Source organism: Pseudorca crassidens, chromosome 11, assembly GCF_039906515.1.
Source record: "Pseudorca crassidens isolate mPseCra1 chromosome 11, mPseCra1.hap1, whole genome shotgun sequence".
Lineage (NCBI taxonomy): Eukaryota > Metazoa > Chordata > Mammalia > Artiodactyla > Delphinidae > Pseudorca > Pseudorca crassidens.
The window spans coordinates 47,558,653-47,585,473 of NC_090306.1; the positions used below are offsets into that span (position 1 = coordinate 47,558,653).

Here is a 26,821-nt window from a genome sequence, read left to right on the forward strand (position 1 = left end):
GCCAGGCCAGTGACTAACCTTACTCTCTCCAACTCACCTCTGTTTCATCTCCCAGTACATCTTCTTCATTTGCCTCCTCTTCAGCTAAAGAATATTAAAATAATCAGGTCAAGCCCTGCTACAAAACCATCTTGATCACTGTACTTAGGCTAAAATTATAATCATTTTGCTTTCCCAAAATAAAATTCAATAATGAAGGCAGAAATGTTCATAAAATTTGCTCCACGTGGAGGAGATAAAAACTATATTCTCTATCTAACTAACATCAATTAAGAGGTTGAACTCCAGCTGCACTGAAGAACTAAACATGATGAGGTCAAACTATAACATTAATTAAAAAGTACTGTGGCAGAATTTAGTGGTGGGGAAGAATTTCTAAAACAACAAAAACAAAACAAAAAACCCAGAAGCAAAAGTACTATGCAAAAAACTTATTTTTCAGAACTAGGAAAGGGGGCTTCCCTGGTGGCGCACTGGTTAAGAATCCGCCTGCCAACGCAGGGGACATGGGTTCGAGCCCTGGTCCAGGAAGATCCCACATGCCGCGGAGCAACTAAGCCCGTGTGCCACAACTACTGAAGCCTGTGCGCCTACAGCCCGTGTTCCGCAACAAGAGAAGCCACTGCAATGAGAAGCCTGCCCGATGCCACGAAAGTGTAGCCCCTGCTTGCCGCAACTAGAGAAAGCCCACGGCCAGCAATGAAGACCCAACACAGCCAAAAAATAATTAATTAATAAAAAAAAAGATTAAGATGATATTTTTTTAAGTACAAAAAAAAAACACCCCAAAATAGGAAAGGATACCACAGAAAAAGAAACGACTGTCAAAGAAGATATTTGTATCTAAAACCAACATGGGAACAGTCACTAGAATATATGATATGCCTGCGAACTAACAAGCGAACGATGAGAACCCCAAAAGAAAAATGGGCAAAGGAGAAAGCCAAAGAACCAGGAACAAAGGACATGTTTAAACTTTTTAGTAAGTAGAGGAATGTAAACTGAAACCACTAACAGATTACCAAAAATTAGGCCACTTGTTAGGACAGTGAATCCTCATGTGCTGATGATGAAATTTATACAGCAATTCAGAAAAACAATTTAGTGGTGTTTAGTCATATTAAGTATACATTTATGAACAGATATTTATTAGCAACCCCATTCCTGGGTATATACCCCCAAGACTCTCACACAGGAATATAAGGGAATATGAAAGAAGTAGTTCAGGAGTCAGTCACTGGGTGAACTAAATAAAACATGGTGAATTTTTTTTTTTTTTCTGTACGCGGGCCTCTCACTGTCGTGGCCTCTCCCGTTGCGGAGCACAGGCTCCAGACGCGCAGGCTCAGCGGCCATGGCTCACGGGTCTAGCCGCTCCGCGGCATGTGGGATCTTCCCGGACCGGGGCATGAACCCGCGTCCCCTGCATCGGCAGGCGGACTCTCTACCACTGCGCCACCAGGGAAGCCCATGGTGAATTCTTTACATTATAGAATACCATGCAGGAATTAGAATCAATAGACTAGATGACTGCTACATCTTAAAAAAACACAGTACTGGGGATTCCCTGGCGGCGCAGTGGTTGAGAGTCCGCCTGCCGATGGTTTATGGATTTCAAGGGTGGAGACACTTGTCTCACTTCACAGACTACAAAAGACACTTAGCCTGAAAACAGCGGCTGTCCAAAGTTACCTAGTAAATTTCTGGCTCAAGAGGAATTAGACTTCAAATCTTCCGATTCTCAGTCTAATGATGCTTGCTTTCCCATACTTCCTTGAAAATAATTTGTTGAAATAAAATTACAATGTCTTTTTAAAAGGGGGGTATTTCTTCTCATTATAACCACTATTTTAGATGACGAGAGTTTTCTTGATAGAGTTAATTAAAATCTTACATCATCAACAACCTAAAGGAAAAGAAGAAATCTTCTGTATGGCAGAGCCTAAAAATTAATCCTCTCGGGCTTCCCTGGTGGCACAGTGGTTAAGAATCTGCCTGCCAATGCAGGGAACACGGGTTCAAGCCCTGGTCCGGGAAGATCTCACATGCCGCGGAGCAACTAAGCCCGTACACCACAACTACTGAGCCTGCGCTCTAGAGCCCGCGAGCCCAACTACTGAATGAAGCCTGTGCGCCTAGAGCCCGTGCTCTGCAACGAGAAGCCACCGCAATGAGAAGCCCGCGCACCGCAAGGAGGAGTAGCCCCCACACACCGCAACTAGAGAAAGCCTGCAGGCAGCAATGAAGACGCAACGCAACCAAAAATAAATAAATAAATTTATTAAAAAAAAATTAATCCCCTCACTCACATCACTCTTTGCCTCCACAAAGAACTCACCATGCTCTTCAAGATATGCCTGGAGCCTGTTGATGAGATCTTGTTTTATTCCCTTGGTCTCCAAACCACGAGCAAGACACTCCTGCTTTAGTTCAGCAAGCTGAGAAAAAAGAATAAAGCTTTTCCTTAATTTACAGAATGAACCTGGTGGGGGAGAAAAAAAAAGAGGTAGTTCTCACAAGAAAGAAAAAGAAATGAAAGATCCACCCAAAACTACTGTCTTAATCCCACCAAGCTTCTAGGTCCACAAAGATGATCTGCTTCCCCCTAACAATAGTCAATATGCAAGAGGACTTTTCTAACAGATGGTGAAGAATAAACCTACTTTAATCAAATTCTGATCTATTCATACATTTATTACATAAGTCTTTAGCTACTTCTAAGGGGGGGTGGTCTTTTTTTCCTGAACAATTACTGTATCAGCTCATATAAGGAAAGAATCAATCTTTAAGTAGAATATCTACTTATCTAAAAGCAGATTTTCCTTACTATCTATTATCCCAGATCCTTTACTGCAATCTACCATATACATGCATACAAGTTTGTCCACCACAGAATTAGGTAGATGTGTTAGCTAGATTAATGTCAATAATGAATCACATAAAGGATCTTTGCCAAAATGGAAAAAAATATGTAATGGCATGCCACGACATGGCATGAGTTGAAGATTTTTAAATCAGTAACTTGACTAAAGATACAACAGGTATACTTATCAACTTTGCAGACAACAGAAGGAGGAAGAATTGGTGGATTACTGACAGAACTAAAGGTGGGTGGGTGGGGATGTCAGGGGGTGTTGCTGGCTCTTCAGGGAAAACAAAAAGCCAAAATGAAGACTCAATTTAGAAGAAATAAGGTATACCTATAAGTACTACACTTATATTCAAAACTTAAATTGTTAAAAAAAACAGATGAACAAGATCTGGCTCAAGAGTAACTCAAAGGATAAAGACCTCAGTCAGGGTTTTAGATGATTACAAGTGCAAAGAGGGCTAACAGTATGATTTGCTACCAAAGTAATTCTAGGTTAAGGGTAACTAAAAAAACAGAATCTATATATATTTTTTAATTAATTTATTTTATTTATTGTTTTGGGCTGCGTTGGGTCTTTGTTGCTTCGCGCAGGCTTTTCTCCGCTTGCGGCGAGTGGGGGCTATTCTTCGTTGTGGTACGCGGGCTTCTCATTGTGGTGGCTTCTCTTGTTGAGGCTCTTGTTGCAGAGCACGGGCTCTAGGCGCGTGGGCTTCAGTAGTTGCGGCACACGGGCTCAGTAGCTGTGGCGCACAGGCTTAGTTGCTCCGCGGCACGTGGGATCTTCCCGGACCAGGGATCGAACCCATATCCCCTGCATTGGCAGGTGGATTCTTAACCACTGTGCCACCAGGGAAGCCCCAGAATCTATATTAAGTGATTAATAGCCTTACTGGGCTCTATATTCTCATTTTAAGGAGTGTAATGACATGCTGATCCAAGGAGAACAACCAAGAAAAGGAAGGCTCCAAAAATCCTATATGCAGATCAGTGCACAGATAGATATTTGTCCTGAAAAAAGACTTTACTAGTTTCGAAGTACAGATCTAAGACCAACCAGAAGTTAGAAAGCAGATTCCTATAGAACTTTACAACTAAGGGAATATGCTGGTCAGCTCTAGAAGGTTTTCAACCAAGGAAACATTTGGAAATGGGAGAGGGGAGCTTTTTTTTTTTTTTTCTCATTGGGCATTCAGTGAGTGGGACAGGCAGGCAGGGAGGGATACTATGTGGAACACTTGTTCTACTCAACAAGCCAACAGCACCCTCTATTGAGAAACATGGTAGGTAATCACCCATTAAGTGTGGAGTGGCTGCAAAGCATAACATGGCCTCTGAAGTCAGACTACCTTGGGTTCAAATTCCAGTTTTACCACTTACAGCTGTGTAACCTTGGGTGAGTAACATAACCTCTCTGTGCCTCAGTTTCCTATGAAATGGGGATAATGCAACAGTACCTACAGCATAGGGTTGTTATGAAGATTGAACCAGCAAATACTCATGAAGCATTTACAATAGTGCTTGGCAGCTACTAACACTTTGTGTTAGACAGACACCGGTGAAGGGTTAGACAAGATCAGACAGAATGACTGCTTCTCAGATTTCTGCATTTCATAGATCAATATATTTTTAAATGGGTAGACTGATAGGGCTGCCAAGTTTTTATAGCATTCCAACCAGGTTGTGGACCAATACTTTTGTAAAGAAACAATAAAATCAATTACTAGAAAAATGATCATACACTTGGATGTAGCAGTGATGTCAAACTGCTATAAAAGTTTCTAAAAGCTTAATTTCTTTTTTAACCTTATCTCATCATTAACCAGTAACAGTTCATGGATGAGCACTGGCCTACAGATGATACAGTGAATAGTATTAATCTAGAATCTAGATTCTAAGTGATCTCTAAGGTCCATTTCTTAAGTAATGGACCTTAAGTAAGAATCTTGATCTTTCCCATGTTGGTACTTTATTTTTTCTCAGTTTCCTGGAGAACAAGTCTTTTGATTTTAGTTACACTTTTAAGAATTTTGTTGGTTATAAAAGTATTATGTTCACTGTAGAATAGTCAGAGAATTCTGAAAAGTATAGAGGAAAAAAAAGTCTTACGTAACCCAGGCACTTAGAGATCACCTAACATTTTAAATATATCATTTACTCTGTGTGTGTGTGTGTGTGTGTGTGTGTGTATGTTTAGAGGGTGTTTGTTTACAAAGCAATACAATTTCTTTACTTCCTATAACTCCTAATCTTCCTCAGAAGACTCCATTCCTTCTTTCTTCTCCTCGTTTAAGTAACACTAAGACCACCTAGGGAAAAGGAATGTAAATACTCAGGCAATTCAAAATTCAACTTTCTAATAGAGTTGTTCCTCCCTTCTCCTTCCTTCCCAAAACTGTGTAGATATGGACAAAAGTTTACAAAAACCTCCAGATGACAGGGAAACAGACAGTCGGTGATGGATTCTGCAGAGGATGCTGATCTGGTAGACTTGAAGCTGACAGACTGGTACAACTGGTTGTTTAGCTTGGATAGCATCCACCACTGTTGACCACTGACCTTGCTATTGCTGTTGGTAACTGAAATCTCAGTCCCCCACTGGCTCCCAGTCCCTAACCTCAGGTCTCTGGCTCATTCAGCAGTCTTCTCAGCACCTCCACGTCCCCTTCTCTGGTCAAATGAGAATGTTACATGTAGTTTTTACACACTGTTGTATTACTTTATTATTATATTATGGGTTCTGCTCCTATACTGGGACATTATTTCAAAAGGGAAATAGATGAGTAAAAACAAAATAGCTGAAAATGAAGTCATTTCACACATTTCATTTGGGCACAATTACATTAGTAGAACAAAACACTTTTAAAGCCTCAAATAAGAATTTATAGGGACTTCCCTGGTGGCACAGTGGTTAAGACTCCGTGCTCGTAAGGCAGGGGGCCCAGGTTTGATCCCTGGTCAGGGAACTAGATCCCACATGCATCCTGCAACTAACAGGTCGCATGCCACTACGCCTGAGAAGCCCTTGAGCCGCAACTAGACCCGGCACAATCAAATAAATAAATAAATAACTTATAATATCAAATCTTACCCACTTTTTAAAATAAATTTATTCATTTTATTTATTTTTGCCTGCACTGGGTCTCACTGCTGCACGCACGGGCTTTCTCTAGTTGTGGCGAGTGGGAGCTGCTCTTCGTTTCGGTGCACTGGCTTCTCATTGCGGTGGCTTCTCTTCCTGCAGAGCATGGTCTCTAGGTGCACAGGCTTCAGCAGTTGTGGCATGTGGGCTCAGTAGTTGTGACTCGCAGGCTCTAGAGCGCAGGCTCAGTAGTTGTGGCACACTGACTTAGTTGTTCCATAGCATGTGGGATCTTCCCAGACCAGGGCTTGAACCTGTGTCCCCTGCATTGGCAGGCAATCTCCCAACCACTGTACCACCAGGGAAGCCCAAATCTTACCCATTTTTATATGCATTTGACTTCAAAATGTTTTAAAACAACATACTGGGTTGGCCAAAAAGTTCGTTCAGTTGTCTTCCATAAGATGACTCTAGTAGTGCTTAGTTGTCTTTAACTTCATTAGAAACAATTTGGTTAGACTGTATTGTGACAGCTGTCATATCAGTGTACATTTAAAAGAAAACATCAGAACTGGTGAATTTTTGTGTAGCCATTTTAATATTGAAGATGGAAGAAAAAAACGAACATTTTCGGCATATTATGCTTTATTATTTCAAGAAAGGTAAAAGCGCAACTGAAACGCAAAGAAAGATTTATGCCGTGTATGGAAAAGGTGCTGTGACTGATCGAACGTGTCAAAAGTGGTTTGCAAAGTTCCGTGCTGGAGATTTCTTGCTGGACGATGCTCCTCGGTCGGGCAGACCAGATGAAGTTGATAGTGATCAAATCAAGACATTAATTGAGAACAATCAACATTATACCATGCAGGAGATAGCCGGCATACTCAAAATATCAAAATCAAGAGCTGAAAAACATTTGCACCAGCTTGGTTATGTTAATCGCTTCGATGTTTGGGTTCCACATAACTTAAGCAGGAAAAAACCTCTTGACCTTATTTCTGATTTTCTAATTAAACGTAAATGTTTCGTTTTTAAACAAATTGTGATGCGCAATGAAAAGTGGATACTGTACAATAATGTAGAACGGAAGAGATTGTGGGGCAAGCGAAATGAACCACTACCAAACCACACCAAAGGCTGGTCTTCATCCAAAGAAGGTGATGGTGTGTATATGGTGAGATTGGAAGGGTGTCCTCTATTATGAGCTCCTTCTGGAAAACCAAACGATTAATTCCAACAAGTACTGCTTCTGAACTGAAAGCAGCACTCAACGAAAAGCGTCCAGAATTAGTCAATAGAAATCGCATAATCTTCCATCAGGATAATGCAAGACCACATGTTTCTTTGATGACCACGCAAAAACTGTTACAGCTTGGCTGGGAAGTTCTGATTCATCCACTATATTCAGCAGACATAGCACCTTCAGATTTTTATTTATTTTGGTCTTTACAAAATCTCTTAATGGAAAAAATTTCAATTCCCTGGAAGACTGTAAAAGGCACCTGGAACAGTTCTTTGCTCAAAAAGATAAAAAGTTTTGGGAAGGGCTCCCCTGGTGGCACAGTGGTTGAGAGTCCGCCTGCCGATGCAGGGGACACGGGTTTGTGCCCTGGTCCGGGAAGATCCCACATGCCACGGAGCAGCTAGGCCCGTGAGCCATGGCCTCTGAGCCTGCGCGTCCAGAGCCTGTGCTCCACAACAGGAGAAGCCACAACAGTGAGAGGCCCGCGTACCGCAAAAAAAAAAAAAAAAAAAGTTTTGGGAAGATGGAATTATGAACTTGACTGAAAAATGGCAGAAGGTAGTGGAACAAAACGGTGAATACATTGTTTAATAAAGTTCTTGGTGAAAATGAAAAATATGTCTTTTATTTTTACTTAAAAACCGAAGGAACATTTTGGCCAACTCAATATTTAAAAAGCAAGGTATACTGAGTGAATTGTATGGTATGTGAATTGTATCTCAATAAGGCTACTTAAAAACGCCAAGTTACAGAACATTGTATATATGATACTAACATTAATGTAAAAAATAACATGCGCACACACACCACTCAAATGTGTATACACAAGATGCCTGGACAAGAAACAGGTAAGTTAACACTAGTTGAATCTGCGAAGAAGTTTGTTGAGGACACATGTAGGAGGGAAACTTTTTACCACGCACCCTTTTATATCTTTAATATTATGAGGTTGAGCATGAATTACCTATTCAAAAATTAAATTTTCAATATCAATCTAAAAATCCCATTTCTCAGTATTAATAAGGCATTTTTCATGCTACCTATCCAAACAGCAGAGAAAGGACTGATCAACTGACTACATAATACATTTGACATCAATCATTCATCACCCTGTGATTTCTAATTTACTAATCTTGAATTTTGATTCAAATCATTTTCATCTGTTAACTCTCAATCTAGTTTGTAAACCTTTGAAGACAGAGGCATTTTACACCATTTAAACATTTCATATGATAGGAACTCAAGTTTCAAGTATTAATACATGCCAGGCAAAAGGCTAAGTTCTTTGGACATCATTTCCTCATTTAATTCTCAAAACATCTATGTGGTTGGTATTATGACTGCATTTCATAAATTAAGAAATTGAAGCTCAAAGAGACTCAATAATTTGCTAAAAAATCACCCAGCTAGAAAATAGTGGAGCCAATATGCCAGCTCAGATCTCTCTGATTTAAGCCCAATTTTATGGTTTTTTTAAAAAATATTTATTATTTACTTATTTTGGTTGCACCAGGTCTTAGTTGCAGCAGGCGGGCTCCTTAGTTGCGGCATGTGAACTCTTAGTTGCACCATACAAGTGGGACCCAGTTCCCTGACCAGGGATCGAACCCAGGCTCCCTGCATTGGAAGCGCAGAGCCTTATCCACTGTGCCACCAGGGAAGTCCCAAGCCCAATTTTAAATACCAAGATGAAGGACTGCTTTCATGTGCACACTCTATCTCTCTTACCATTTTCCTCTTACCTCACCTCCTCAGCCTCTTTGCTAGCTCTTCTTCCACCCAACCCTGTAAATACAGATATTCATTAAGACATTCACTAAGGAGACTTTGGCCTTCTCATCCTTTCACTTGTACCAAAGGCTTTTTCACTTCCCAGAATCCAATTATTGGCAAATCCTGTCAGCTCTACCTTCAAAATATATCCAGAATCAAAAATATATATATATATATATATATCCAGAATCTAATCCCTCTTGTCTTTCTTTCATACAGATCATTGTAAAAACTCTTCAGCCCTTGAACCTCACTATAGTTTATTCTCAACAAGGTAGAGTGATCTTTGACAGTTTAAGTCAGAACATGTCATTCCTCTATTCAAAAATCCTCCATTGGTTTCCTACCTCATTAAGGGTAAAAGCCACAGTCCTAATGATCACCTCTAAGGTCCTCTTATAATACTTTGCACAAGGCTCACTCTTTCACATCCTTCAAGTCTTTGCTTAAACACCACCTTTTCAATGAGGCCTTCCCCCTAGTCATCCTATTTAAAATTATAGTACCCTTCTCTTCCCACTGTAATCCCTCTTCCTATTTTTCTCTACAAATCACTATTTGACATACTATAAATTTTACTTATTTATTGTACTTTCCCCTAATATAAGCTCCAAATATATATATACACACACATATATTTATATATATACACATATATATTTATATACACATATATATATATATATATATATATATATATATAGGCTCCATGAAAGTAAGAATTTTGTCTTTTTCTTTTTTTGCTTTGTTCACTGCTGTATCTCCAGTGCCTATGGTAGCTGGCACATGGTAGGCAATTCATAAATATTTCTGAATAAGTCCCAAATCTTTATTATCAGCACTCAGCTCTTTTTAAAAAACTAATTTTATTTATTATTTTTTATACAGCAGGTTCTTATTAGTTATCTATTTTATACATATTAGTGTATATATGTCAATCCCAATCTCCCAATTCATCTCACCACTATCACGCCCACCTCCGCTTCCCCCTTTGGTGTTCAAACGTTTGTTCTCTACATCTGTGTCTCTATTTCTGCCTTGCAAACTGGTTCACCTGTACCATTTTTCTAGATCCACATATATGCATTAATATATATTTGTTTTTCTCTTTCTGACTTACTTCACTCTGTATGACAGTCTCTAGGTCCATCCACATCTCTACAAATGACCCAATTTCGTTCCTTTTGATGGCTGAGTAACATTCCACTGTATATATGTACCACATCTTTTTTATCCATTCATCTGTTGATAGGCATTTAGGCTGCTTCCATGACCTGGCTATTGTAAATAGCGCTGCAATGAACATTGGGGTGCATGTGTCTTTTTGAATTATGGTTTTCTCTGGGTATAGGCCCAGTAGTGGGATTGCTGGGTCATATGGTAATTCTATTTTTAGTTTTTTAAGGAACGTCCATACTGTTCTCCATAGTGGCTGCATCAATTTACATTCCCACCAACAGTGTAAGGGGGTTCCCTTCACACCCTCTCCAGCATTTGTTGTTTGTAGATTTTCTGATGATGCCCATTCTAACTGATGTGAGGTGATACCTCATTGTAGTTTTGATTTGCATTTCTCTAATAATTAGTGATGTTGAGCAGCTTTTCACGTGCCTCTTGGCCATCTGTATGTCTTCTTTGGAGACAACTCTCAGCTCTTAAGCAGGAGATCCACATTTCCAAATGACTACTAGATATCTCCAAGTGAATATCTCAAAGACATTTACGCCCAAAACTGAACTTATCTTCTCTCCTACAAAAAACTGGCTTCTCCTCCTCCTCCCAACTTAGACTAAAGGTATCACTACTTGGCGTCATCCTTCATTCCTCCCACATCTAACTGATCTATAAATGCTTGTAATTCTATATTCCAAATTTCTTTCAAATTCATTCCTACTCTAAAAGCCACTACCTTATTTCAGGTCTTAGTAAGTTTATTCACTTGACAAATAGTTACTGAGTATCCACTGTGTGTCAAGCATTATCTTAGATACAGGAAAATAATCATAAGCAAAACAGAAAGAGTTCTTGCTCACATGGAGCTTACAATCTAGTAGGGAAACAAGGCAATCAATGATCATATACATAATGTTCAACTGATTTTAAAAAAAAGAAGTACAATGTCCTATAAAAGCGTTTAAAAAGTGGTCTGACCTTGGTGTGTGGATAGATGGAACCCATCCTACCTAAGGGTTCCTTGGTTAAATGATGTTTGACTGATATCTGAAGGGCAACTAACAGTTAATTAGACAAAGGTATGGGGGATGGGGGTGGCAAGGGCACTGCAGCCAAAAGCATGTGTAAATGTTCTGAGCACTAAGGTAAAGAAAGGCAGTTGTGCACAGTGATTAAGGACAGGAATTCTGGAGACAGACTGCCTGGATTTGAGCCACCACTTATTACCTGCGCAACCTAGGGCAAGTTATCCAACCTCTCTGAGCTTCCGTTTTTCCTCAGTTTTAAATGGGGACAACACAGGCATTTACCTTACTGCCTTAGGATTATCATGAGAATTAAATCAATTAATGTATACAAACAGATTTGACCAGTGTTTACCACATAGTAAATGCTATGTAAATGTTAGCAATTAATGAATAGCCATTCTGAGAAATGAAATAAAGCCACTGTAGCTGGAATGTGAGAAACTAAGCTGGAGAGATTGGCAGGCATATAACTAAAGGGTTTTAAGCAGGGGAGTGACTACTGTAATAAAAATCTAGCTGGTGACATTTCTTCCTCTCCAAACCCCATCCTTCTTACTGCCAAAAGAACACAAACTGGGAATTCCCTATAAGTCCAGTGGTTAGGACCCCACACTTTCACTGCCGAGGGCCCAGGGTTTGATCCCTGGTGGAGGAACTAGGATCCCACAAGCCATGCAGCAAAGAAAAAAACAAAACAAAACAAAACAAAAAACACAAACTGATCACATCAGCTCTCCTTTCCAATCTCCAAAGGTTCCCCACTTTCTGCCTACATGACAAAAACCGAACACCTTACACAACTTAGAAGTCCTTTTCAGTATCACTCCAATATACCTCCAGTCGCACAGTTCACCTACTTTCCTTTCCAAACTATCTTCAAACACCAACATATATGCACTATATGCTTCAATATTACAATGTTTCACTGTTCGCAGCACTCTGAAACTAGTACACCCTTCTTGTTCTCTCCTCTGTAGTCCCTTTTCTCACACAGACTGGAAATCTGGTACTATTACAGTTCAGAGCATTTTCACCCACAATTCAGTCTCTCTTTCCAACTGTGTTGGAATGATTCCATTTCTACAAAATCTTCAGAAATTTGCAGTTGATGTGGATTTACATATCAATTCAGATAGATAATATTTTTCCTTCCTACTTCAAAGCCTGTTCCTTTCCTCTGAGACCCCATGCTAAAGCCCCAAATTCCCTTTATAAAAATGGAAAGGTTTTTTTTTTTAAAAAGAGATAAACCCTAGGTCAACCCAAAAGTCAGGATCACACCATCAAGAGCAACAGTGGAACCAAACATTAACCGTCCTGGAAGTCAGAATCAAAGGCATGGGTTCTTAACCAGAGGTCCAGGGCTACAAGGTAATTTGATGAAGCCCCTCAAATCGCATGCAAAGTATGTGTACATGCCTTTTTCTGGGAAAGGGTCCATATCTTTCATCAGGGTTTCAAAGATATCTGGGACCTCCAAAAGGTTAAGAAGTGCTCTAGAGAAAAAGCAAAGACAAGCAAATATGATTAAAAGGATGAACCCTTTTTAGGCTGTCAGGACTGCCTCATGTTCTCTAAGACTACCTGAAATCAGGTCAGAGAACATTATCCAATCAAAATCAAAATTTTTTCTTTTTTTTAAATACACCTTTTCTTTTCTTTCCTTTTTTAAGATTAATTAATTAGTTTTTATTTTTGGCTGCGTTGGGTCTTCGTTGCTGCGTAAGGGCTTTCACTGGTTGCAGCGGGCGGGGGCTACTCTTTGTTGCGGTGACCAGGCTTCTCATTGTGGTGGCTTCTCTTGTTGCGGAGCACGGGCTCTAGGCACGCGGGCCTCAGTAGTTGTAGCACACAGGCTCAGTAGTTCTGGCTTGCGGGCTCTAGAGCGCAGGCTCAGTAGTTGTGGCACATGGGCTTAGTGGCTCCGCAGCATGTGGGATCTTCCCGGACCAGGGATCGAACCCATGTCCCCTGCACTGGCAGGCCCATTTTCTTTTTTAAATACATTTTTATTTTATTTATTTTTATTTTTGGCTGTGTTGGGTCTTCGTTGCTGTGCGCGGGCTTTCTCTGGTTGTGGTGAGCGGGGGCTACTCTTCACTGCGGTGTGCAGGCTTCTCATTGCAGTGGCTTCTCTTATTGCGGAGCATGGGCTCTAGGCGTGAGGGCTTCAGCAGTTGTGGCACGCAGGCTCTAGAGCACAGGCTCAGTAGTTATGACGAACGGGCTTAGTTGCTCCGCGGCACGTGGGATCTTCCCAGGCCAGGGTTCGAACCCGTGTCCCCTGCATTGGCAGGCGGATTCTTAACCACTGCGCCACCAGGGAAGCCCCAAAATCAAATTTAATATAGAACTGACAAATACAGAGTTTTACGTAAGGTGGAACTCCATAAACCAACATAAAATCCATAAAGGCAACTCATAAGGCTGGTGACTTACTCTAGGGGTTTCAAAAATGGAACTAATAAGGGGACCTCCTTGGTGACACAGCAGTTGAGAGTCCGCCTGCCAGTGCAGGGGACACGGGTTTGATCCCTGGTCCGGGAAGATCCCACATGCCACAGAGCAACTAAGCCTGTGCGCCACAACTACTGAGCCCACGTGTGCCACAACTACTGAACCCATGTGCTGCAACTACTGAAGCTTGCACGCCTAGAGCCCATGCTCCACAACAAGAAAAGCCATCGCAATGAGAAGCCCGCGCACTGCAACGAAGAGTAGCTCCCGCTCGCCACAACTAGAGAAAGCCCCCACGAAGCAACGAAGACCCAATGCAGCAATAAATAAATAAATAAAATTTTGGAACTAATAGGAAGAAAGTATTAGACCTTCCATTCATATTTCCTTTTTATCCCATTCATTCAAAAATTCCTTTTCTGTGTATATTTTATAACATACATAACACTATAGTAGTACATAATTTATACAAGTAAGCATACACATAATGGAGGTAGTTGCGCAACTTTTTCTACCTGTCATTTTATTAGTAGACCACTGATACAATCTACACATTTCAGCACCACCAAGTTAACAGTAACTCCAGGATAACACAAAACCCCACTAGTACAGCTTAGAATCCAATAGCAAGAAACCTAGCAACTTTCACAGAAAGTCTAATTCGTGTCAACTAATAAGTGATTACAAGTATCTCTCTCTGCCCTTACTCTCCTTATACTTTTTTTTTTTTTTTTAAGCTCATCAAACTTTAAAGGATCAGTTTTCAGCCTGGTTTGTCAAAGGTTCCCGGGATGTGACCGAAACATGTGATGGGAAAACTACTTGTGAAACCACAAATGTACAACTAATCGAGATACCCTCTTAATTCATCCTAAAAGAAACTACTCTTTTCTTCCAGGAAGATAATAACCTAAACACGAAACATTTATTAAGATTCCCAAGACACAACTTAAACCGGCTTCTGTGATTGAGTGTCACCCAGTGGTGAGACCAAGAGATGCAGGGTCCGTCCGCGATAGGAAATGGGACAGAGGTAACCCTAACCTTGGAAACGTTTTCCCAAAATATTACAGCCCTGAGTGACTTGTCTCTTGGGTGGTGGAGGGCAGGGCTGGGGGAAGGCTGGCGGAGCGTTGAGAGAACTCGAAAAACTTTTCAATCTGGGGTATCTGTGCCTTCACTACCTCTTAAGGTCTCCTAAACCTCAGGCCTCTAAGGGGAGGCCCATCTTCGGAGGGCTCTCCTCAGGTTTCCAAGTTTGTCCCGGGGGCGTCACCCCACCTAAAAAAAGGGAGGGGGAAGCATTTTCTGGATCAAGTTTGAGACCTAGACAGACAGAAATACACGAAGCTGCCATCATCTGCTACCGTGAATCTCAGCTTTGGACAAGAGACTGGAAAGCATTAACCCAGGGAAGAAAAAGGGGTCCTGGGCCCGGCACGGGTCCAAGAGGAGGGGACCACTGACGTAATGCTGTCTGACGAGAAAGGAAAAGAGAGCAGAACAGGTTGAAGGCACTTACACAACCCGATGGGGAAGTGGCGGACGACACCACAGTGGAGGAAGGAGCCGAATAACAAGTAAAGATACAGTAAAACCGTGAGGAGAAATGGGAAATTAGGGAAGGCGTAGTGGGGAAGAAGGGAGGCACAAAAGAACAGAACTACGGCGGGAGCCGGAAAACGAAGTGGAAGAGCCTGCAAGGAAAAGGCGCAAACCAGCCGGCAGAATTCAGTCTCCGTAGAAGTTCGACCCGGCCCTCCCCACCTTCACGGTACCTTCAGTTTATGGAGCTCCACCATTTCAGTCGCCATCTTGTTACCCCTTCACTCCGCCAGGCCCCCACCCGCTGCCTCCGCCTCCGCCTCCGCCTCCGGGAGCTCCCGCCTCGGCGCCGACAGCCACGGCCGGCCAATCGCTGTGGCTTTTACTCCCGCCTCCTACCATCGACTCTTTCTATTAGTCAATAGCTGGAGTCGCCCTCACTCCTTCAGGCGGCTTTCCCCACCTCTCTCAAAAGCTGGGACCTGGAGAAGGGCGGGTTCGGCACCTTCCGAAGGACGCAAATGGTGACCAATTGTGAGTCCCGGTGGCAGACCGCCAGCCAATGGGTGGTGGCGACGCTGACTCCGCTTCACCAATAGGGAGAGCGCAGATGGGCCGGGGCTGCTGCTTCCTGGAGACCGCAGGTGTAGAAGCAAGCGTCGCGCCGCGCCCCAAGCTGGACGGGCTTCCGAAGCTGGCAGGTAGGGTTACGGGAGACTGGGAAGCGGTACTAAGGAAAAATGGTGGGACGTGAAAGTGGGGTGCGGGGTGGAGCGGCGGCGAACGACAGACCGAGAGAGGGGCGAAGACGACAGCCCTGAGGGGAGCCGACGAAGGAGAGAGGGAGCCTGGGGGAGCAAGGGGCGGATTCAGCACTAGGGTTTAGGGAATTTTAGGTAGAGGGCGGGCCAGAGCTGCTTCCTAACCAGGCGTCATCAACTTTAGGGCGAGCACGATTTTAAAACGGCCAAGTTCCGACGATCAGAGCCGCCCTGGAGTCGGGACTAGGGCTCCATCTCTCGAGACGCTCAGCTCACGTCCCTTCCTAGTTCACATTCTTGGAGCACCCCACGCTTGAGAGGAAGAATTAGGATGCTGCCTGCTTACATGCCAAGATGACACAGGAGGGGCAAGCCCCAGAGGAAAAGGTGGGGTTAGAATAGATTAGAAAAGGTAGCTTTATCCCCTCAACCTTCCTTAGTGGTTCCTTGATTGTTTCCCATGACCCTCTTCTGGAATTTTGGGTGTACCTAATGTCTTCATGGTTCCTTATTAACTTCTTCAGGATGGTAAAATGACATACATCTGGTTCCCTTGCTCCTTGAAGCGCGCCAAGCCTATGCTTACTCCTTCAAGTTACAGTTGAAGTGTAAGGATCAGAAGAAAGATTACTGTAATATGTCTCTAAGATGTAGAGAGGACTCTTCTTGCCTTCTAAGATTTTTTCCCCAAGGCTTCAGTTTTTCCTTTGTGCATGATGGGGAAGTTCTCTCATTCCCAATAGAGTCCGGGGGATTTGGGCTATTCAGGGTACAACTTCGAAGAACAAACTCAAAGAGGGGTTGAGAAGAAATTAAGCTGGACTCCTGCCTGATCCCCCGCTGTGGTAGGATGAATGTCGGGGTGGCACACAGCGAAGTGAACCCCAACACTCGAGTGATGAATAGCCGGGGCATCTGGCTGGCCTACATCATCTTGGTAGGACTGCTGCATGTGGTCCTACTCAGCATCCCCTTCTTCAGCATTCCTGTTGTCTGGACCCTGACCAACGTCATCCATAACTTGGTGAGCACTAAACCATGACCTTTTACCCACCCCAGGCTTTTCCCAACCAAAAACAAAATAAAATCACCAATTATTTGGGGGTTTGTCTTCCTTTTGGGATCTTAGCATACTTCTTGGGCTGAAGGACTGCTTTCTGCCCCCCTCACACTACCCACTTCCCTCCTCCCAGGCTATGTATGTCTTCCTACATACGGTGAAAGGGACACCCTTTGAGACCCCTGACCAAGGAAAGGCTCGGCTACTGACACACTGGGAACAGATGGACTATGGGCTCCAATTTACCTCTTCCCGAAAATTCCTCAGCATCTCTCCCATTGTACTGTGAGTCCAGGGGGAGATACGGGAGATCCTTCAAAAGCCAGGTACAAAGGTCCACAGGGAATCTTTAAAAAAGCAGACTTCTACTCACTTAGACCCTGTGAAGATATGATATACTAGGTCTAAATCTAGAGAGAACAGTAAAAAGTAGAAGACAGTAATCAAGCATTACTTGCTGCCTCCTTGGTGGTAGGGGAATGGAGATGGGACTGAGAAAAGACAAAACACCAAGTAAAAGAAATTATTTTACACTTCCAAAAGAAGTGAATAAATAAAGGCAGAACTGATGTGAATCTGTAAGAACTAACTGAGAAGTGGAAGCAGAAAGGATTCTAACAGTCATGCAGGCTGAAACTGCTTCAGCTGTCATTTGCCACCTGTCATTAACAATAAAAAAAAAAAACTAATTTATAAATCTCCAGTTAAAGGTGCTATCCGATTATCTCCCCAACCCCAAAGTAAATGCTGTTAATATAGCTGGAATATTTTCAGATATCCTAGGACTGCATGCAGTAAAACTGGTCATTTAAAATTGAAGAGAAAGTTGCTGGAAAGGCCTGAATATGGATAGGGAAGGCCAACTTCATTCAACCTATTTCTTCTCTCCCCAGCTACCTCCTGGCCAGCTTCTACACCAAGTATGATGCTGCTCATTTCCTCATCAACACAGCCTCACTGCTGAGTGTACTGCTGCCCAAGCTGCCCCAATTCCATGGGGTCCGTCTCTTTGGCATCAATAAATACTGAGGGATGGGGCTGGGGACGTTGAAACAAAGGGCTGTAACATCCCTCCTTTTTCTATACTGTCTTCTATATCTTGAAAGCCTGAGAACTATGTTTCCCAAACTCCCAGTGGAAACTCAACTTTCCCAAATTTTCATTGGAAAATGGGGTTCCCTGGGCCCAGCCCTGCTAGGAGCAGGTTTCTTTGACTGAGGAAAGACAAGTGAGGTAAGGGGCAAATCACTCTCCACAGCAGGAAGCCATGTTGGGGCAGCTTTTTGGTTGATTAAGTTTTTCCATATCATCCACTCCCACCACCTTCCATCCAGCTCTGTTTTACTGTGTATTTTCCTTATAATAAAGATAAGTATTTTCAGATATGGCTACAGTGTGGTCAGCAGGAAGGGTAGGGAGATGTATTCATAAGGCTGGGGAAGAAAGATGCAATAATGACTTACAGAACTACAAAATTTCTCTAAGGTTTTTTTGTCCCCTCTCCCTTGGTCCAGTAGGAGGTGCCCTTCACTCTCAGCTAACACTTAGGAGGGAAAAGATTCTCAAATGAAAAAAAAAGGGCTCCAGCTATATGGGCAAAGAAGAGAGGGAAGATACAGGTTGCCAGTTATGTATTTATAGAAAGATAATCCCCTGGCTTTAAATAGATATATACATACAAATATGAACAAACTTAAAAAAATACAAACCCTTGGATCATAAGGGGGCTGCCGGGAGCCCCTCTATCCTTCCCCCTCACCCAAGGGCAGAGAGCGTGATTCTATTTTTTAAAAATTATTAGTTTCGGCCATCCCTGCAGCAATAAGCACGAAGTTGGGTGATTACCCACAAGGTGAGAGTTCCCACTCTCTGAACTCTATGTATCTCCTATAATTAGGGTTACATGCTTTCTCGTTCTGTCATTTTACTAGTATATTGGGGCAAAGGAGGGGGCTCCCTCCTGAAATGGGTCAAGAAATAATACAGACACGTTTAAAAAGAGGGGGGAAAGTGTCATCTGCTGTAGAAGCAAAAGACAAGACAAAGGCATACAGATCCCAGGGAATTACCCAGTTCCCACACTACTATGGGAGATATCGTCCAGCCCAGGTCCAGGCCCTAGGTTCTTTGTTCTAGCCACCCCCTATTTCTTTGGTATTGTCAGAAGACAAGATTCAGTTCCTGGGTGCTGGTGGAGGAGGGAGAGTGGTTCCAGGGCTTCCTGTAAGTACTGAGTGAACAATTTGAGCTTAAAATTTTCCCTTTTTTAAATATTTAAAAATAAACAAATCAAACTCCATCCTGTGCTGTACACAGCCCTTTTGACTCCCTGACATTGATTTGAGGAAAGAGGGGGGGTGTCAACGTTGGAAAGGCCTCCTCACTTTCTTCCGCCGCTTCGGTTTGGCTTCTCCCTTGGGTACTGTGCTGTTGGGCTTGGAGGCTGCAGTGGCCCCAGGGCCCGGCTGAGGAGCTGCAAAGAAGTTCCCGTTGGACATCTGGCCTGGGGGTACTTGAAAGATCCGGCTCAAGAAATCCTGAAGGTCAGCAGGAGGGGCATCTGGGGTAGCTCTGACAGGAAAACAGAAGACATGATGAAGCAAGAGATACTGGAGTCAAATGGTTACCTATGTTACCTATTTATACCTATTTTAAAGATATACCGAGTCAGTTCCCAAACTCCTTATAGGGTGAGACACCTATATGTCCTAAACAGCATGTCATGAAACCATGTTCAGAACTAGAATAGTGGATAGATTATTGAGAGGAATACCACCTACCTCTGCCGCCCACTGGTGCCTGGCATCCGTGAACCAAATGAGATGTGATAGGGGACTCTGTGGGTATCTGGGGAGATTCCCACACGCTGGCATCCAGCCCACTCTGCAAGCATGAGAGATAATTAGCCAAAATATCACAGTTTTGGCTGTGATATCACAGATGGGCTGGATATATGAGCCCATACTTCCAGAGGACAGAAGTATACCTGTGATGTCATACACCTTTCCATCCATCAGCGCAAAGTAGGTGATCTTGAGGCCCAACATGCTTGACTCTGCCCAAAAGTCTCCTTCCTCAGCAGGATGCAGTCTATTACACTCAGCACAGTATCTGGCACTCTTAGGTTCCCGATCCATTTCAAACCTCCTGCAATCCAACAAAAGGGCAGTTCCTTAATAATCTATCAAGCTTACCTAGAGCATTGCTGTAGTCTCCATTACTGACATCTCATCATTACTGACAAATATGGTTACTGACTCAGTTGTTACAAATGCCTATGTACACCCTGCCCTCAACCTTCTATCTTAAAGCTAGAACTATTATCTTTTCTTCTTGCTAATTCAAATCCTCAGTCTCTTAACAATATAGCAAAAGTAGAAACCTCAGGGTCTTGTTACTTACTATCTGGATCCCACAACTACTGACAATACAAGGAAGGTTTTTAGCTAAACTGTGGCTGTCCCACTCCTGTCCTATTTAAGTCATACCTATGCTTTCCCTGGCATCGGCTGCACATCATAGTATTCATTGCTTCTTTGAGGTCGTCCTGCAGCTTGGACAGAAACTCATTCACTGACCGGCTCAGCTCATTCTCTGCCATTCGCTTCCTGAGAGAAAAAAGGCTTTGTAAGTCAGAGAGTATTGAGTGAGGGACAAAGGGAGACAGATCTATTGGCTTCTTGAGGCCCCTGGCCAGCTAGACAAGCCACCTCAGTTCTCTCTGCCTCAGAGAGCCTCCATCCACAAGTCCAATGATCTCTGCTATTGAAGATTATTCATTTACCCCACCTGACAATTTCCTAGCTCCAACTTACATCTCATATTCCTTCCGTCTTTCAGAGTTGCTGACAATGTCCCAAGCTGCCCGCAAAACCTTGAAGGCCTCCTCAGCCCGAGGATGATTATTTTTGTCAGGATGAACCTACCAAAACACAGATTTCATCACATATCCATTCCAACCCTCTCCCCATTTTGGGTCAAAATAACCTCATATCAAAGGGTTCTCCTTCGGGGTCTTCCCTGGTGGCGCAGTGGTTGAGAGTCCGCCTGCCAATGCAGGGGACATGGGTTCATGACCCAGTCTGGGAAGATCCCACATGCCGCGGAGTGGCTAGTCCCATGCGCCATGGCCACTGAGCCTGTGCATCCGGAGCCTGTGCTCCGCAACGGGAGAGGCCACAACAGTGAGAGGCCCGCGTAACGCAAAAAAAAAAAAAAAAGCGTTCTCCTTCACCATCTTTTTGAAGAGTCAGTATAGCTTAATGGTTAATTGCTGTGGCTCTGCAGACAGATCTGGGTTTAAGTCCCACCTCTGTCACTTATTAGCTGTATGACGTAGAATATTTTATCTATCATGGATTGTTGGGAGTATTAAATGAGAAAACACATGAAGCATATGGCACAGAATCTGGCACTATGGCGATCTGCCGTCCCAGTGTGCCTGGGATTGTCCCAGTTTTAGCACTGAAATTTCATGTCTCAGGAAACCTTTCAATCCCAGGCAAGCAGGGATGGTTGGTTTAGTATGTGTGTCACTACCTGGCACACACGTACTAAACCCTCATCTTTTAACTTTACTGTCAGTCATAAAGTTAAGAGTTCCAACATACTCAAACTCTATTTTCTAACTAGGAAATTCTCATATATACTCAAAACTTCCTACAGTAGTTTGCCTTTCTGTCCCAGGAGTGAAATATTGATAACATACCACAATCCTCACAGGCTTTTTATCCACTTTTCAGCCTTTTCTCCAAGACAGATAATATCCTCACTTTCTACAGCTTCCTGATTGTTCCCATCCACATACACCAAAAACAGAGATAAAGCTAGTCTCTTGACTGAGGCCAAATAAACAGAATGCTATTAAATCTCTCACATTCCCAAACTTATAGAATGTGGGTAATGGTCAATTTAGGGCCTATTAAAAGCAGTGAAAGGTTGTATAAAAGAAGCCCACAGGGACTCGCCTGGTGGTCCAGTGGTTAAGACTCTGCGTTTTCAATGCAAGGGGCATGGGTTCAATCGCTGGTCGGGGAACTAAGATGCCACATGCCATGTGGCACGGCCAAAAAAAGAAGCCCACGGATACTGTGGCCCAGAACAAGAGGGAGAACTTTGGATAGTAGGGCAGGTCTACTGAGGATCAGGGAACTTTACTACAGCTCTATTTCAAGAAAGTAAGTTGAAAATGAGAATTTTTGAATGATACTCCCCAAGAGAGGATGTCTGCTAAAAGACATAAAGGTGAGAAAAGAACTCTACCATTAGTAACAATTTGAGTGTGAACACTGTTCCCCACTCTCAGAATATCCCAGGCCATCCACTAAGGGGCATACATTTCCCACCAAACTATTGATAATTTAGTCCTCTGGTAAGTTACAGGCCTGGTACTTTATTGTGCCTTGAATGGTTAATGGAAACTTTGGTTGCCCATTCCCCTTTAGTGTCATGCAACCATTGAGATAATTTACACACTGTGATATTTTACCAGTCAAGTTCCATACACTCAAATAGGCCTCCAATGCAATTTACACACACTACTTACATTCATAATAGCTTTACTTGTATAGAAATGGCATATCTAAAAATAGCATCTGAATAACTACTTCTTTTCTTTTTTTTTTTTGTTTTTTTAAGATGTTGGGGGTAGGAGTTTATTAATTAATTAATTTATTTTTGCTGTGTTGGGTCTTCATTTCTATGCAAGGGCTTTCCCTAGTGGTGGCAAGCGGGGGCCACTCTTCATCGCGGTGCGCGGGCCTCTCACTATCGTGGCCTCTCCTGTTGCGGAGCACAGGCTCCAGACGCGCAGGCTCAGTAGCTGTGGCTTACGGGCCCAGTCGCTCCATGGCATGTGGGATCCTCCCGGACCAGGGCTCGAACCCTTGTCCCCTGTACCGGCAGGCAGATTCCCAACCACTGCGCCACCAGGGAAGTCCCTGAATAGCTACTTCTAAAAGCAATTTGATTGCATGCTTGTATTAAACCATTTCCCTTGAGCATGATACGTCACAACTCCCACCTATACCCGCTTACCAGTAAAAGCAACCATATTTTCATGTATGACCTGAAAATGTATGTACATGCCTCTCCAAGATTTATGTCCCATTCTCCTTTCCTTTCCCACTCTGGGTTGTTGGTCTTGAAACAGCTGTTTTCTCTCACCTGGTCCTGGAATAATCACTCATGTACTCCCTGAACGTTCCCACACTAGTCCACACTTGCCTCACTGCGACAGACAGTTGGATTTCCCTGTATTCAAAAAACCCTCATTTGTTTAGGAGAGAAGAACTGCCAGGCTTTCTGACTAGGTCTCTTCTCCACGCTACTCAGGATTTCACCTGGTTATTCCAGATGAGTGAGTCCAACACTGTCTAATACACCAGGTTCGTTGATTTTCATTAAGAAAAAGAATCTCATGACAAAAAACTTTAAGGGAAAGTCAGATCCCATAGTAAAGGGGGGGAAAGTCTTTATGACTCTTTCCTAAGAATTAAAGATGCTCTTCGTCTTCAAGTTGACTTTCTACTCTGCCTTCCCTTTATTCCACTCTCCCAAAAAATTGTAATAGAAAATAAAATATGGGAACAAAGAACTGGAAACAGAGGGGAAGGGTACTCACCATCACTGCCAGCTGCCTATAGGCCTTCTTCAGTTCAACATCTGATGCCGTGGCTTCAACCCCCAGCACATGAAAAGGGTTTAGCTCATCCTCAGGAACCCCAGCCATGGTCAACAGTCGAGCCACTTCCTCTTCAGGCTGGCAGTAGCGACCACTAGCTACAGGTGCATTCCCCTGCCTACTGGTCCTCTGCTTGACCCAAGGCAACTCCAGCCAACCCCACTGAACTATTCTTACCAGCTGCTGCCACGGCCTGCTCTCTCTCAGCAGAATCAGGCACCGCTGCCAGGTGGGAGAAGCTAGCCAAGAGAAGAGCCAGGTGGCTTTACCCCTCCAACCTAACCGGTCACTCAGTCCTACCAGAAACCGCCAGCCCAACTGTAGACAGCCCAACAAAAGGGCCAGAGCCAGGAGCAGCAAAGCACCCAGTAGCCTAAGAAAACGGGTGAACAGCCCTGCCCCATAGCAAAACCCTTGGCTCAGAAACTGGAACATCACCTGGGCCCTGCCCCCCAGCCGCCCTGCCCAGACTCCAACCCAGACCCAAAAAAGGTCCAGATCACTGCCTTTCAGCTGCCTGCATGCATAGATGAGATGGCCACAAGTTTCCACGTACTCCCCCACTAATACCAGCAGTTCGATCAGCCACCAGAAGCCTGCCTGTCCAAGCTGACACAGTTCCTCTGCTCCCCACAATCCCAGTCCTCTGCGCTTATCTGCCTGACTCCGTTTCCGACCCAGCCGATGTCGACCAGGGGATCTGGGATCTCTGCGTCCACCCTCCCGAGTATCCTCCTTGGCTGGAACGCGATGCCGTTGTCTCCGGGGTGCAGGTTTCTTTCCACTGGGCACACGTGAAAAATCACTGGGAAACTTAAGAGGTTCCTCCTCATCATATTCCTCTTCCAACTCTTCATCTTCCCCCAAAGCTGGAGAGGTACAATGGTGGCAAAAGTTGCTAGAAGAGCTGTCTCCTCCCTCAGAGTAAGGCCCTTCAGGGATTCCAGGGGTTCCCTGGCAGTTACAAGCAGGTGGAATGGAAAGAAAAGAAGGGTTCCCATCTTCCTGGTAGCCAGCCTCATTCTCTCTTGAGAGTTCCTGGTCCACTCCTGACTCTTCTGAAGATGCCTCACTCTGATCAGGGTCCTCTCCATCCCTAGGGGGTCCTGGACCCCTTGGCGGGCCATGGCTTGGATCTGACCAGTGGGCTGGATTTGGGGGCTGTGTGTACTTAGGACTAGAGTGCTCTGTGAGGCAGCGGGTACCATTAGGAGCAGGCCCAGCTGAGTCCCTGAGTCCTGAGAATGAAAGTATTTCAGGGTCCACAGAGGGTCCTAAAGTCCTGAGGGAGGCACCACCACTGTGGTGGGCTCCACACAACCCTCCTTCTCCGGGGTGCTTCTGGGCCATGACCCCAGGGCTTCCTGAGGATTTTAGGTCACAGCCATCATGGTAAGTTCTGATGCCTGTAACAAAGGTATCAAGGTGGGGATGATCAAGGATAGGATCAAGAGAGAGGTTACATAATCTTAAATTGGGGAGATATATTTAACGGACCCACCTCCCTTGTTTTCCCGAGTTCTTTTGGGCATTCATTACCCCAGCAATAAAGCCAATACTACATTAACGACAACCCTGCTCTCTCCCCCCTCCTCCAAATCCCCTTATTTTTTTCTTTCCCCAGAAAGCTATAATGCTGAATCAGAGAAAAAAAGAGGTACCACAAAGGGTGTGGTCCTGGGGTCACTCTTGGGAAAAAAGGAAAGACGACCGGAAAGGGGGCCGCAGACTGCCAGAAAAGGGTGGGGACCGTGCGGTCTTTAAGGAAAATCTGGGGGCGGAGCTTGTGGTTGCCCCTGACAGAGAAAACCGTGAACCCTCGGGCTGGGTAGAGGGGACCAAGGTAACGTACAGAAGAGCGGCGGTAACTCCTCCCCCTCGAGCAGCTGGGCCGAGGGCCAGGGGGAGCTACAAGAGCAGCTCCCCCGGCTCCGCCTCCCGTTCACTCTCTGCTTCCGCCTTCCGTCCCCGCCGCGGCCGCCGACCTGGGGCTACTTCCACCTCCGGGGTCACCGGGGAAGACACGGGAAGGAAAAGTAAAAGCGGTTGGCGGAGGCGCGAGCCAGTGCTGCAAGCGCGGAGTCGAACCAGTGGGGGCGGTCCTGAGGAAGCACTGGCCCCGCCCCTTAAAGGGCTCTCTGCTGCCGCCCTCCGCGTGCTGAAGTGGGATCCCCGAAGGTTGCGCCACAGGAAGCGAAGCAAGTGGGCGCTGCAGCAGTGCCTGCGGACTCGGGGCAGATTCTCAAGTTCCTCTGGCTGTATTCTTGGGCTTGTGCCGAGACCGGGAGATAGAGGAAAGCCACCGAGCCAGTCTTTTTCCCTTGCAGTCAAAACCAGGGAGCGTAGGGGAGCCACCGCACTGATCCCTTGCTGTAATGAGGACAGAGGCCCTTTTGTATCATGCAGGGGTGGAGCGGAGGGGAGGACGCCCCGGGCCTGGCCCCGCCCTGGCCCTCCTACGCTGCCCCTTTCTTCCCACCAACCCTCGCTCCCCACCCCCCGCCACCGCGCCTGACCCAGCTGGCGAACTGCCCCGTATAACTGCAGCTCCCACGGCCCGGATCCGCGCCTCTGGGTGCAGCTCTCAGTCCCCGTCACGAAGCGGGACCGGAGGACTGAGAGCGTGGCTCCACTGGGCTTAGGACCCGAGCGGAGTGCCAAAAAACACTGCACTCATCTGCATGCTGCTTTGCATCTCGTTTGCATACCAAGCTGTTCAGTCGACGTTGACAAGCGCCCCCGCCCCCACTCAGACCCGGCTTGGGTACCCTCTCTGTCGGTCCCCTCCTCTGCACACGCCTCTCCGTTAGTCCCCCTTCCAGACCCCGTCTTTGCTCCGCAAGTTTTTCTACCCATGAACCCCTCGTCGGCGCCCCCAGACCAGTAAGAGCACCTTCCCGGGGTCCCCGATCCCGACCACCAAGTTCTCCAGAAGACAATACTCCAATTCTCTGGGAAGTGGAAGAAACCAAGCCGGAGTAGGGGGGCGCTGGGACACCAGTAGGGGTTTTGAAAGCTTCTGGTTGTTGAGTCAGCGCCTAAGTATTCAGAGACCTTTCCCCAAACCTCTTGTGGCTCCCCCAACACCGTTCCCTGCTATGGAAGGGGGTCTCTGATCCCAGCCTAGAGCCGTAGGCAAACTGGGTCC

General features: G+C 44.7%; 3 protein-coding genes across 10 annotated transcripts in view; 1 reads left to right on the forward strand and 2 right to left on the reverse strand.

Annotated features, from left to right (window-relative positions):
* The window catches only part of SARNP (SAP domain containing ribonucleoprotein), a 51,850-nt gene extending 36,244 nt beyond the window's left edge, over window positions 1-15,606 (reverse strand). Inside the window, exons 1-3 of one of the 2 annotated variants that reach the window (XM_067696894.1) lie at window positions 15,404-15,606; window positions 2,339-2,438; window positions 38-84 (exon numbers count right to left, since the gene is read on the reverse strand). In XM_067696894.1, the coding sequence (XP_067552995.1) occupies window positions 38-84; window positions 2,339-2,438; window positions 15,404-15,439 (183 nt within the window). In that variant the 5' untranslated portion in view covers window positions 15,440-15,606. The remainder of the gene's footprint in view (window positions 1-37; window positions 85-2,338; window positions 2,439-15,403) is intronic. The other variant, XM_067696893.1, reaches the window with a different exon arrangement.
* Window positions 15,607-15,697: 91 nt separating this feature from the next.
* ORMDL2 (ORMDL sphingolipid biosynthesis regulator 2) lies at window positions 15,698-18,372 on the forward strand. Of its 3 annotated transcripts, XM_067696897.1 has the most exons (5): window positions 15,698-15,871; window positions 16,116-16,318; window positions 16,781-16,955; window positions 17,125-17,276; window positions 17,885-18,372. In XM_067696897.1, the coding sequence occupies exons 3-5, from the start codon at window positions 16,782-16,784 to the stop codon at window positions 18,018-18,020; spliced, it is 462 nt and encodes a 153-aa protein (XP_067552998.1). In that variant the 5' UTR covers window positions 15,698-15,871; window positions 16,116-16,318; window position 16,781; the 3' UTR covers window positions 18,021-18,372. The 3 variants fall into 3 exon arrangements, with proteins under 3 accessions (XP_067552998.1, XP_067552999.1, XP_067552997.1); XM_067696898.1 differs by lacking the exon at window positions 16,116-16,318 and having other exon boundaries at window positions 16,700-16,955; XM_067696896.1 differs by lacking the exon at window positions 16,116-16,318 and having other exon boundaries at window positions 15,715-15,871.
* A 233-nt stretch (window positions 18,373-18,605) lies between these two features.
* DNAJC14 (DnaJ heat shock protein family (Hsp40) member C14) lies at window positions 18,606-26,670 on the reverse strand. 5 transcript variants are annotated; one of them, XM_067696882.1, is made up of 8 exons: window positions 26,567-26,670; window positions 25,526-26,043; window positions 23,614-25,079; window positions 20,807-20,913; window positions 20,480-20,599; window positions 19,978-20,138; window positions 19,772-19,874; window positions 18,606-19,562 (listed from the first exon to the last, which is right to left on the reverse strand). In XM_067696882.1, the coding sequence occupies exons 3-8, from the start codon at window positions 25,021-25,023 to the stop codon at window positions 19,352-19,354; spliced, it is 2,112 nt and encodes a 703-aa protein (XP_067552983.1). In that variant the 5' UTR covers window positions 25,024-25,079; window positions 25,526-26,043; window positions 26,567-26,670; the 3' UTR covers window positions 18,606-19,351. The 5 variants fall into 5 exon arrangements, with proteins under 5 accessions (XP_067552983.1, XP_067552984.1, XP_067552985.1 ...); XM_067696883.1 differs by having other exon boundaries at window positions 26,442-26,616; XM_067696884.1 differs by lacking the exon at window positions 26,567-26,670 and adding an exon at window positions 26,190-26,415.
* Window positions 26,671-26,821: the final 151 nt, after the last annotated feature.